We start from the raw sequence: 13,494 nt of genomic DNA, 5'->3' as shown, positions 1-13,494 counted from the left end.
CAGCATAATCATATTTGGATGATCTCTTATTGAATGTCTGTTCATATTATGATCTATATGTTTCACTAGATTTTATTCCCCTTGATCACTTCTCAGCTCGACTCCCCTCATTGCTCCTATGCTAGCTGACATTGTTGATTGTTCCATTTCCTCAGATATCATTCCTTTCCCTTTTAAAACCACTGACCTCACCCAACCTCTTCAAAAGAACCACTCTTGACCCATCTGTCCTCTCCAATTACCATTCCACTTCTAACCTTTCTTTTCTCTCTAAGATTTTCATCGCCACCCAGCTTCATGATCACCTAACGCAAAACTTCCCATTTGAATCCCTGTAGTTGGACTTGCGCCTTTTTCACAGTACCTAGACGGACATGGCCAAAGTCATAAATGGTATTGTGTGTGACTGTGACCATGGTGCTTTATCTCTCCTTGGCCTTTGCAGCATTTGATATGATAGAGGAGTGTGGCATGTTCTATCACCTTTTCCTATTGTTCAGCTTTTTGGGACTGCCCTTGTATGGTTCTGTTTCTATCTACCTGAACAGCCAACACATCTTCAGCAATGGCTTGTCTTCCACTGTTGCCAGATTTTCTGGTTCTCCAACTTCCTCCTTGCCAACCCCATCTTATCTCTGCAGCTTATTCTAGCCTTCTATCGCCCCCCCCTCCACCCTTCCATCTTCCAACTCTGATCTTCTGTACATCCATGCCTTCTTTCACCTCATTAATATTGATAGAGCCTTAAGGCGCCTCAGTTCTACTCGCAGGAGCACCCTCCCTAAACTTTTCCATCTCTCTACATCATTAAAAACTTGCTTAAAACCCATCTTTTCGACTAAGCTTTAGGTCACCTCCCCATAACTCTAATGTTTGGCATCAGTTCTATTTATGTATTTACATTTTTCCCCCTTTAAAGTATTGTATGTTAAAGATGCTATATAAATGCAAGCTGGATTTATTGTTTTAAGTAAGTATAATGTAACTTGGGTAGGTCAAAGATCAATGATGCAGATTGGTAGCTGGATCAATTAAGTTGTTTAAAATGGGTATACAAATCAGTATATTGAGTTGATAAATTTTCAAGCAAAGATGTAGACAGCAAATTTTAAATTGTACACATTCCTTTCAAATAATACTTCCCTCGGCATGGGTAATCCTAGAGGGAGGATCTCGGAGGATGTTCCCTGAAAATGTTGAATGAATTCTTAAAAAGTTATGTATTCTGACTAATTTTAGAACACTTTTTTTACTTCATATAGGTGATATCTCGTGTGTGTGTGTGTGTGTGTGTGTGTGTGTGTGTGTGTTTTGGGGGGGTGTGAGTGAACAGACATTAAAAAGACAAAAGGTAATGAAAACAGCTCCAATGAGAATGAGAACGTCTTTCAAAGAGCCAGCAAAAGCACAATGGGCTGAATGCCTCCTCCTATGTTGTAAACTTATGATTCTTAAGTAAAATTACCAACTCCACAATGCATGATAAATGGACAACTAATTCTGAAACCGAGAGGCTAAAAGCCAGCTCAAGGAAATGCATGAATGCACTTGTGTGTCATGACGCCTTGTGTATCAGTCGAGGTCCAATTCCCCAACCAATGTACAAAGATGTCATGTCGTGTACTTTTTTGAGCAGACATTTTCCTCAGTTTCAGAATTGGCGAAAAGTTGATCACACCAGCAACGCTTCAAAATTACCATATTTAATTGCATCTACTTACCTTATCCCTACATCTTCAAGGTAAGTAGGCATATCAAATTGGAAAGTCATGATATTGGTGTTAAGTTCTTTGACTGGAAAATTAAATTTGAACCCAGTTTCAGTTTAAAAGCTGTTATACTATAGTCCAGAAAACCACCTCCTCCTTGTACTGTTTGCATGCTGTAGTGCTGTGTTGGTGTTTTGTAATGTTTTAATTTTTAATTACTTTTTATAACATTTTTAATATATTTATACAATTTTCTCCAAAGGTTGTACTGTTCAGATAGAACGACGCAACCTGGAATCACACATGGCAGTGTGTGAATATCGAAGTCGCGAATGCTCAAATGGATGTGGCTATACTATTCTCAGTGCAGATGATGCACAACACAACTGTATAACAGAATTGAGGACAGAACTGGAATTGCTCAGGTATGTAATGGGCCACTTCAGAACCTAACATCAAGCTGTAGAAATAGATTGATTAGTAATTTGAGCCTCTCCATAACTTTCAATCCAAACTCCTGATTCTTGTTGGGTTTTTATAGACTAGTCATTTATCCTGCACCCCTAACAAAAGTTTGTGGATTAGAAAAAACAGAGACATATGGTTAATGGTCTTTATTCGTCAAATCAATGATATAATAACACAACCCCTTACATGAAGTGTCCATGAGATTGATACCGATTGTAACTTGCGTGCAGAGGACTCTTCGGGATGTCCCAAGCGTGTCATCTGGAATGCTTGTGCTAGCCTCGGCAAGACTAAGTCATAGTCCCCAAGAATTTCCCATCCTAAACCTCCACTGCTCTTTCCTCCTTTTTAAGACCCTCCTTAAAACCCACCTCTTGGACCGAGCTTTTGGTCCCTCCTTTTAATAGCTTTTGGCTCACCATCCATTTTTGTCTGATTACACTTCTGTAAAGTGCCTTGGCGTGCTTTTTGTACATTAAATATGCTATATAAATCAAATTGTTAGCATAAATTGTATTGCAGTGAGTGGTTTGTAGCTGCCAACAAGTCTATGTATGGTTAGATATGTTCTTATGTAGACACAGTATTTATATAACTTTATATATCTTCTATCTATATATATATAAAACAGTATGTGTCTCTGTCTTTCTGTCTCTCTGTCCGGCTATACAATCAAAAGTTATAGAGTGTACCTACACATATGTTATATCAAAAGAAAGCTGATCATTAGAGGACTCTTGTAGGTGTATTTACTTTTTCGTCACACAAAAATTGTTTGCACAGTGTACAAAAAACGTTCAAAAATACTCAAAAATCCTCTCATTAGCGTTGAGTGACGTGCTGCTTGACCAATCCTACAGTTCACTCACCTGATGGTTGACCAATCGGTGCGTCACAGGCGGGACCTAATGCTCCAGTCTCCCTAAACTTCGCCGCCATTTTTTTCATCCCCACAGGGACACCACCACCCAAACAAACCCCCACATTCCGACTCCGGCAGCGGGTGAGTTTCCACGCAGCGGGCGGGTCATCGGCAGCGGCCGACCGTCAACCACACCACCCGCGGGGGAGCTCCATCCCCACAGCAACCCTCACATTGCGGCTCCCGATCCCGCTCCTGCCCCACCGCACTGGCAGGTAAGTTGGGCTCACTCGGGCCGTGCCTCGCAACCGCTCAGCCCGACACACACAGCGGTCGGGGGAGCGGCAGCGGCTGCCCGTCAGCCGCACGATCCGCGAGAGAGCTCAGCTCGGGTCAGTCTCCGCCAGACAGCCCGGCCGCACCTCAAGCGCTAGGCCCCGCACGGCCGCTATCAGAAGGTGAGGGAAGGGGAGGGGGAGGTGAGGGAAGGAGGCAGGGAGAGGACATCACGGGGAGAGAGGGGGGGACACACGGGCACGGAGACCGCGCGGCCCAAAATTGCCCTGGCAACGCCGGGCTCCCCTGCTATTATAGTATACATCATATATGTGCGCATTTCTACAAAATCTTACTGTTGTCACATTATTGGCACATTTGTTAACTGTTTTCCTCATTATAAATTCATGTCAACATTTATAATGGAATCTACCTATGTAAACTTGTCACACTGTAACTATATCCTCCCGCCAGAGGAATGCTGTTGAGCCTCTGTCTTGCATCTCCCAGTTCCACAGCTTTTGTTCTAAGAAGCTCCTATTCTCCTCTGCTTTCCAAATTTATGGTGTTTTGGTACAGAACTATGTAAAGAATATTAAATCAAAAGTAATGTATAAAAAGTATAAAGGACACAGTGCATGACCTTTAAATGGGGACTGAATCCTGTCTGCCGGTCCTGGTCCAGTTATGCAGCTGCCTGTAAATCCGCATCGCCTGAAGATGACATTTGGTCTTGACTCCCCGTGTGCAGTGCCACCGGAGATAAACTAGTATGATATTTTTTACTTGTCCACACAATATGCTGCATAAAATGGGCAGAAATATTCAAACGTGGGAGTTGGGTAATTTTCTAGGCCTGAAATTCAACATTTGAAGCAGATGCAGCAGTTTCTTTGCTCTGAATTAAAGGGAAAGCTAGATAAACACATGAGGAGGGAGAAAGGAATAGAAAGTTATGCTAATTGGGTTAGATGAAGTAGGGGTGGGAGGAGGCTCGTGTGGAGCATAAACATCAGCACAGACCAGTTGGGCTGAATGGTCTGTTTCTGTGATGTAATTCTATCAATTGATCCTACAAATTAATTTCATCATTAAAATTATGCATTGGTTTAACATAAGTAGTAGAAAAAGATGGAATGCATTAAAGATGGCTTCCTAGATCATTATTTTTCCAGTCGAACAAGGAAAGAAGGATTGAACTAGAGCAAGTAACTGATGGGAGAAGAGAACGATTGGGAAATAGCAACTGCAACATAGTTCCACATGAAAATAAAAGTCAAGTCAAAGGTGAGGGTGTTGAACTGGAAAAAGGCACAGTTCACTGACATAAGGTGTTATGGCCCAAGTTAACTGGGCAGAAAAGTTAGCATACAGGACAATGGATCAGCAGTGGGAATCTTCAAATGAGATGGACAGACTACAAAATAAATATATTCATGTAAGGCAAAAAGATAAATAAAGAGATTAAAACTAAACTGAAACTTGAGATATATATAATAAAACTAGGGTTAACAATATTAAGGAAAATCCTGAGGAATATAGAAAGTGTAGTAGGCCACTGAAAAGAGATATTGGAAGGACTAAAAGAGAGTATGAGAAAAGTCTATCAGATAAGGCTAAAGTCCAAGCCATCATCAGAATTTGGGCATCTAGAGACAGCTCGCCGGTTGGCTCCTGACCAATTTGGACCAGCTGCAACACCAGCAGTGGGCCTCAGGTAGGTCCTGGGAAGGGAGGAGGACAACTGCGGGGGGGGAGGGGGGGGGATGCAAGTCAGCAGCAGTCCTCAAGAGTGGTGTGAAGCCAGTGCTCCTCCTGGCTCCACATGAAGGTAAGTTAGAAGAAACTTAGCTTTTTGTTGGTGGCCTTTAAGTACCACTGGTTAGCCCGCAAGAACAGCACTGACCAATTTTCAAGAGGGGTCCTTAAGCAGGTGTTAGGCACTTCATTCGTATATTCAAGGAGCTTAATGCAGCATCAAGGATGCCTGAATATCATTCGGGCCAAAATGGCATCAGACGTATTTCTGGTGCCTTGGGATGCAAGACATAGCACCATGAAATTGGACCTTTTTACCCGGTCTCATGCCAGATGAGTTCAACAAGATCCATTTTCTCCGCTGCTGTGCCTAATGTGCATAAATTATTGTTTGTTAGCTACAAAGTTTAATTTTTATGCATAAGGGGGAACTCGAAAGAGAGAATATGGCATGGCCGGCACTTTCCTTGGGCCTCGATTGTTTACACTGATTTCCACTTGTTTTATGTTGTATTTGTATTCTAGCATATGCTAATGAGATTGTCAGGAAATTTCGGCGTAACTCACCAATGGGAAGATTGGCGTAAATTTTGGCGTATCATTGAAATCTCAAATGAATATACCAACATCGAAGCTCTGACCACGCTCGATCAGCTCCGATGGATGGGTCACATTGCCCACATGCCCGATACGAGACTCCCAAAACAAGTGCTCTACTCGGAGCTCCGGCACGGCAAGAGAGCCCCAGGTGGGCAGAGGAGACGCTTCAAGGACACCCTCAAAGCCTCCTTGAAAAAGTGCAACATCCCCACCAACACCTGGGAATCCCTGGCCCAAGACTGCACAAAGTGGAGGAGAAACATCCGGGAAGGCACCGAACACCTCGAGTCTCTTCGCTGGGAGCAAGCGGAAGCCAAGCGCAGGCAGCGCACGTCAACCCAAGCACCCCACCCACCCGCCCCTTCAACCACCATCTGCCCCACCTGTGACAGAGACTGTAGGTCCTGCATTGGACTCATCAGCCACCTGTGAAATCATTTTTAATGTGGAAGCAAGTCATCCTCGGTTCCGAGGGACTGCCTAAGAAGAAGATACTAATTTTAATCCAATATGGATGATGATGAATCTTGTTCTACGGACAGGAAAATTCCAGGTTTGATACCTGGTCGACGATAAGGTCTCTGATCTCAGCTGGTGCAATGGAAGGGGCGCTACACTTGGCATCCTGTATTAAGGATGGAATGAATCTTTCTGAAGGAACTCCACTGGAAGTGCACATCTATTCATGGGGTGGTGACATGATTAGGCTCTGCTGTGATGGCCTCAGAATGAGTCAATACTTACTGGAAAGAAGTATAGAAAAAGGGAGAAAATTGGGCAAAAATCTATCTATATATATAAAGCGGTTCTTCTGTCTGTCTGTATTGAATTAACTCGAAAGTTATAGAGCGTACCTACACGTGTGTTACGTCGAAAGAAAGCTGACGATTCCAGAACCGTCCTAAGCGTATTTACGTTTCGGCCGGACAAAAATTGCGTCCGCGGTATCCAAAAAACGTTCAACATTCCGCTCATTAGCATCGAGTGACGTCGAGGTCGACCAATCGTACGGTGGGTTCCTGGCGCGTGCGGCCAGGCCCTCCTACGGTCGAGTGACGGGACGATTGACCAATCCTAAGCTTCGGTGACCTGACGGTTCACCAATCGGTGCCTGTGTGGGCGGGCCTTATCGTTCTGAACCGGTGAGTCGCCGCCATCTTGATTCCAAACTTTTCCTTTCTTTTTCCCGCTTTCTGCGTCTTTCAAAAAAACGTTGCTTTTAAAACACATATTGTTTTTTAAAAAAGTTAATTACTTTTTAAATCTTTTATCTAATCACATTAATTTTCCTACCTTGCCCCATTTTTCCAGGTAGGCCTCGAAGCCTCGGCCTCTCCTCCGCACCCACGCCCGAGCTAGGCACCTCCCGGCCCCAGTCAACAAGCGGCCCCCGATCGCCGCCATCTTAGTAAAGGCTGGTGCGGCGGTGGCGGCACGGAGCTCCGTGGAGCAGGTGCGCGGCGGCGTCTAACTCGCCCCCCCCCCCCAAAAGTCTGTCTCTCTCTCCCCCGCGCCTCCTGAATGCGCGGGGGAAGAGGCCCGGCGCACCGTGGCCGCTTTCGGAGACTTCAACTCCGTGACAGGTGAGGAGGGTCTTTGTTCACGTTGGGCGGCGGGCGGGTTCCTCGGGTGCTGATCCCTGGCGGTGTGGGGCCGGAGCCCGGCTCTTACCTTGCCCCGGAGAGCGGGCGGACGGCGGGGCCTGGAGTAGCAAATCGGGCACCACGGCAGAAGAAAAACTGAGAGCGACAGACGTCAGAGAAATAGGGAGGGAGGAGAGGGGCAGGGTGGGGGGAAGAGAGAGAGGGGGAGAGAAAAGCAGGGAGAGACAGGAGGAGAGAGGGGGAGGGAGAGTAAAGCAGGGAGAGACGGGTGAGGGAGGGAAAGAGTGAGGGGGTGGGACATGGAGGGAGAGCTTACCTTCTTCCTTCGCAGGGGTCCATCGGGCCACCTTCCCCCCCCCCCCAGTCGCTCTCTCTCTTCCCCCCCCCCCCCCCAGTCGCTCTCTCTCTTTCCCCCCCCCCCCAGTCGCTCTCTCTCTTTCCCCCCCCCCAGTCGCTCTCTCTCTTCCCCCCCCCCAGTCGCTCTCTCTCTTCCCCCCGTCGCTCTCTCTCTTCCCCCCCAGTCGCTCTCTCTCTTCCCCCCCAGTCGCTCTCTCTCTTCCCCCCCAGTCGCTCTCTCTCTTCCCCCCCCCCAGTCGCTCTCTCTCTTCCCCCCCCCCCAGTCGCTCTCTCTCTTCCCCCCCCCCAGTCGCTCTCTCTCTTCCCCCCCCCAGTCGCTCTCTCTCTTCCCCCCCCCCAGTCGCTCTCTCTCTTCCCCCCCCCCAGTCGCTCTCTCTCTTCCCCCCCGTCGCTCTCTTTCCCCCCCAGTCGCTCTCTCTCTTCCCCCCCCCCCCGTCGCTCTCTCTCTTCCCCCCCCCCCCGTCGCTCTCTCTCTTCCCCCCCCGTCGCTCTCTCTCTTCCCCCCCCCCAGTCGCTCTCTCTCTTCCCCCCCAGTCGCTCTCTCTCTTCCCCCCCCAGTCGCTCTCGCTCTTCCCCCCCCCCCCCAGTCGCTCTCGCTCTTCCCCCCCCCAGTCACTCTCTCTCTCTCTTCCAACAACAACATGCCCTCGAAATAGCCTCGGCACCGCCGGGCACTCCAGCTAGTAAATAATAAATCTAACGTTAACTTGATGCGCTATCAATTACTGAGAAAGACTGGAAGTTAAGAGAGTAACAAACAGGCTTTTATTAGCTAAAGAACGAAGGCATGCCTCTAGTGGTCGACCGGTCCTGAATGCCTGGGGAACTGCAGAGCAGCCGCCTTTATACCAGGGCATATGGGTGGAGCCAGGGGCGGAGCCAGCTGAGGCATGCACAGACAGGTATGTGGTAAACCACTGTTTGTATTCCACTGTGTACATGCCTCAGCTGACTCCTCCCACGAATCCAGGTATAAAGGTGACTGCTCCACAGCCCCTTTGTATTCTGGACCGGTCGACCATTCGAGGCACACCTTCATTCTCTTGTTAATAAAAGCCTGTTAATTACTCGCTTAATCTCAATCTTTTGAGTTATTGATAGCGCATCAATTTTATTAACAAGATTTTTATAATGGAGAAGATCCTCCCACCAGCATGCCTGGACTTAGATCATCGGGAGGCGGACTCATCCACCAAGTTTACTCACTGGCTTAGGTGTTTCGAAAAATTCCTGACCGCCTCCGCTGCAATCAAATCGGACGAGGACAAACTGGATGTCCTGACCTCCAAAGTGAACCACCGAGTGTACTCGGTCATCCAAGACGCGACCTCGTACGCAGATGCTATCAAGCTCCTCAAGGACCAGTACACGTGCCCAGTGAACGAAGTGTACGCCAGGCACCTTCTGGGGAGTCGTAAACAACAACCTGGGGAATCGACCGAGGAATACCTTCAGGCACTGTCTGTGCTTGGCCAGGCCTGTGGTTGTAAGGATGTAAAGGCCGCCGTGTACACAGAGGAACTTATCCGGGCCGCTTTTGTAGCGGGCCACAGGTCCAATTACACCCGACAGCGACTGTTAGAGCAGAGTGACCTCGACCTCAACAAGGCCTCTGAACTCGCACTATCATTGGACGCAGCCTACCGGGGCATGGATGCCTACTCCAATGGGCAAGAGTGAACAACAGTGGAGTGAACAACAGTGGTTTACCACATTCACCCCTTGCTTAAAAAATGAGTCCGACGGGGTGAAGTGTATTAAAAGTTCGTATAATTAAGTCTTTCTGGGGGTCTTGTATGCCGTCGTGGCGACGGCTGAGGTGGTGCAGCTTCCGATGCCGAGTCCCGCGTGGGCTGGAGCACTGGCGTGTCGTCCTCCTGGGTGTTGAGTTGGTTGGTGATCAATGGCGGGTCACGGGGCCACGGCGTGCCGTCTACAGGGGTTAGGTATGGGTCCGTTGTTGCCGGTGCATTGTGGGTAGCGGTGAAGGGCAATGGTAGTGGGTAGTGGGTGATGTTGGTTTCAGGGGCACCCGAGGGTGCGAGGTCTCGTATGGAGACTGTGTCCTCCCGCCCGTCCGGGTACGCAACGTAGGCATACTGAGGGTTGGCGTGGAGGAGGTTGACCCACTCAACCAGGGGGGCCGTTTTATGGGTCCTCACGTGCTTCCGAAGTAGGACGGGCCCTGGAGACATCAGCCATGGTGGTAGCGAGGTCCCCGATGTGGACTTCCTAGGGAAGACGAACATTTTTTCGTGAGGGGTGGCGTTAGTGGTAGTACAGAGCAGTGACCGAATGGAGTGGTGCGCATCGGGGAGGACATCCTGCCAGCGGGAGGTTGGAAGGCCCTTAGATTTTAAGGCTAGCAGGGCGGCCTTCCAAACTGTCGCGTTCTCTCTTTCTACCTGTCCGTTCCCCCGGGGGTTGTAGCTGGTGGTCCTGCTCGTGGCAATACCTCTCACGAGCAGGTACTGGCGGAGTTCGTCGCTCATAAACGATGAGCCCCGGTCGCTATGGATATAGCTGGGGAAACCGAACAAGGCGAAGAGGTCGTTCAGGCATTTAATGACCGTAGCACTGGTCATGTCTGGGCAGGGGATGGCAAACGGAAAACGGGAGTACTCGTCGATGATAGTGAGGAAGTACGCATTGCGGTCAGAGGAGGGGAGGGGCCCTTTAAAATCGACGCTCAGGCGCTCAAAGGGGCGAGTGGCTTTTATCAGGTGTGCTCTGTCTGGCCTATAAAAGTGCGGTTTGCACTTGGCAGTTCCTGGTCATGATCCTGACCTCCTCGATGGAGTAAGGCAGGTTGCGGGCCTTGATGAAATGGAAGAACCTGGTGACCCCCGGGTGGCAGAGGTCATTGTGGAGGGCCCGCAGTCTATCAACCTGTGCGTTGGCACATGTACCTCGCGATAGAACATCCGGGGGCTCATTGAGTTTCCCGGGCCGGTACAAGATATCATAATTGTAGGTGGAAAGTTCAATTCTCCACCTCAAAATCTTGTCGTTTTTGATTTTGCCCCTCTGCTTGTTATTAAACATAAAAGCAACTGAACGCTGGTCAGTGAGTAGGGTGAAACGTTTTCCGGCCAGGTAATGCCTCCAATGTCGCACAGCTTCCACAATGGCCTGGGCCTCCTTTTCGACAGAGGAGTGTCTGATTTCGGAGCCTTGGAGGGTTTGTGAAAAGGAGGCCACGGGCCTTCCCGCCTGGTTAAGGGTAGCGGCCAGGGCAAAGTCGGACGCATCGCTCTCCACCTCGAAGGGGATGAACTCGTCCACCGCGTGCATGGTGGCTTTAGCAATGTCCTCTGATACGGTGGAAGGCTAAGCAGGCCTCTGCCGCCAGGGGAAAAGAGGTGGACTTGATAAGTGGACGGGCTTTGTCCGCATAATTAGGGACCCACTGGGCGTAGTAGGAGAAAAACCCCAGGCATCTCTTCAGGGCCTTGAGGCAGTGGGAGGTCCATAAGGGGACGCATCCGGTCGGGGTCGGGGCCGATGACTCCGTGTTCCACAACACAGCCAAGGATAGCGAGGCAGGTTGTGCGGAATATGCACTTCTCCTTGTTATACGTAAGGTTTAGGAGTTGGGCAGTGCGGAGGAATTTGTCGAGGTTGGCGTCATGGTCCTGCAGGTCATGGCCGCAGATGGTCACATTGTCCAGGTAGGGAAAAGTGGCCTGCAACGCATTCTGGAAAACGGAGACCCCGTTGGTGACGCCGAAGGGAACCCGAAAGAAGTGGTAGAGGCGGCCGTTTGCCTCGAAGGCAGTATACTGGCGGTCCTCATAGCGGATAGGGAGTTGGTGATATGCTGACTTAAGGTCAATGGTGGAGAATATGCGGTATTGTGCGATCTGATTGACCATATCAGATATGCGGGGGAGGGGGTATGCGTCCAGTTGGGTATATCGATTAATTGTTTGGCTGTAGTCAATGACCAGGCGCTGCTTCTCGCCGGTCTTGACGACCACAACCTGGGCTCGCCAGGGGCTGGTGCTAGCTTCAATAATCCCCTCCTTCAGGAGCCGCTCCACCTCAGATTTAATAAAAACTCTGTCACCAGCGCTGTATTGCCTGCTTTTGGTGGCGATGGGCTTACAGTCGTGGGCGAGGTTAGCGAACAACGGGGGGGGGGGGGGGGTGACTTTAAGCGTGGAGAGGCTGCAAAAGGTGCGCGGCGGGCAATTTGAAAACTGCTGGTTGCAGACTGTGAGTGGGGGAAGGGGTCCACCGTATGCCATCGTGACACTCTTAAGGTGGCACTGAAAATCCAACCCCAGTAGAACGGCAGCGCAGAGATGGGGCAGGACAAGCAGTTTAAAGTTTCTGTACTCTGTGCCCCTCACCGAAAGGGTCACCACGCAGTAGCCGCCGACGTCCGCTGAATGGGACTTGGAGGCCATAGAGACTCGGTGGCGCGCTGGCAGGACCGGGAGAGAGTAACGCCGCACCGTGTCGGGGTGGATAAAGCTCTCCGTGCTCCCGCAGTCGAAAAGGCAGGTCGTGGCGTGGCCGTTTACCTTAATGTCCATCATGGACCTGGCTAGTTGGTGAGTTCTAGATTGGTCCAGTGTAACGGAGGCCAGCGTAGGGTCAGGCGTGTCGCTGCAGTCATCAGGTGAGGCGGTGGGTGAGTCGGGGGCCCGTTGCAAAAATGGCGGCCGGAGCGGATCACCCACGGTCGAAGGCGTCCAAGATGGCGTCGCCCATGATCCACACGCGGCTGGAGGCGTACAAGATGGCGTCCCACACGCGGCACTGCTGGAGTTTGGGGTAGGTTTAGCCTTGCAGACGCTGGCGTAGTGCCCTTTCTTCCCACAACCAGAGCAAGTAGCGTTTTTCGCCGGGCAGCGCGCTCTGGGGTGTTTGGCTTGGCCACAGAAGTAACACTTCGGGCCCCGGGACATCGCTGCAGAAGTTGGGCCATTGGCGGGATGTGACGGGGGTGGCGCGGCGCAGGGTGGCAGTCCTACCGTGTCCCAGGATGGCGGCGCCCGCGCCATCCATGATGCGGCCGCGCGGTCAGGGGAGTAGGCGTCCATATTCCGGTGGGCCACGTCTAGCGAGAGTGCGAGGGCCGTGGCCTTCTTCAGGTCGAGTTCGCCCTGCTCCAACAGTCTCTGCCAGGTGTAGTTGGACCTGAGGCCCACGACGAAGGCGTCCCGGACAAGTTCCTCCGTGTACACCGTGGCCGACACCTCTTTACATTTGCAGGCCCGGCCGAGCACCTTCAGCGCCCGTAGGTATACCTCCATCGATTCCCCGGGTTGCTGTTTGCGGGACCCCAGGTGGTGTCTGGCGTAAACCTCATTTACCGGGCGTGCGTACTGTTCTTTAAGGAGGTCGAGAGCACCCTTGTAGGTAGTTGCATCTTGGATGAGCGAATAAGCTTGGTGGTTCACCTTGGAGGTCAGAATTTTTAGTTTGTCGCCATCGTTTTGAACAGTTTAGACGGAAGCTTCTATGTAAAATTCGAAGCATCGCAGCCAGTGTGCGAACTTGGCAGATGAATCCGCCTCGAGGGTCTAGTTCCAGGCGTGCTGGTTTGAGGATTTGCTCCATCGAAAAAAAAGTTTTAGCTAATAAAATTGATGCGCTATCAATTACTGAGAAAGACTGGAAGTTAAGAGAGTAACAAACAGGCTTTTATTAGCTAAAGAACGAAGGCATGCCTCTAGTGGTCAACCGGTCCTGAATGCCTGGGGAACTGCAGAGCAGCCGCCTTTATACCAGGGCATATGGGTGGAGCCAGGGGCGGAGCCAGCTGAGGCATGCACAGACAGGTACAACAATGGGCAAGAGTGAACAACAGTGGAGTGAACAACAGTGGTTTACCACATAACTACTGTAC

General features: G+C 50.2%; 1 protein-coding gene across 3 annotated transcripts in view; it reads left to right on the top strand.

The window, feature by feature from the left end:
- Positions 1-13,494, top strand: part of rnf41l (ring finger protein 41, like) — an 80,125-nt gene that overhangs the window by 55,127 nt on the left and 11,504 nt on the right. For all 3 annotated transcript variants that reach the window (XM_085992649.1, XM_085992651.1, XM_085992650.1), the window contains one exon: positions 1,972-2,134. In XM_085992649.1, the coding sequence (XP_085848775.1) occupies positions 1,972-2,134 (163 nt within the window). The remainder of the gene's footprint in view (positions 1-1,971; positions 2,135-13,494) is intronic.

This window comes from Somniosus microcephalus, chromosome 7 (genome assembly GCF_052327205.1).
Source record: "Somniosus microcephalus isolate GS21.2 chromosome 7, FLI_Smic_1.0, whole genome shotgun sequence".
NCBI lineage: Eukaryota > Metazoa > Chordata > Chondrichthyes > Squaliformes > Somniosidae > Somniosus > Somniosus microcephalus.
This window is presented reverse-complemented; position numbering and strand designations above follow the sequence as displayed.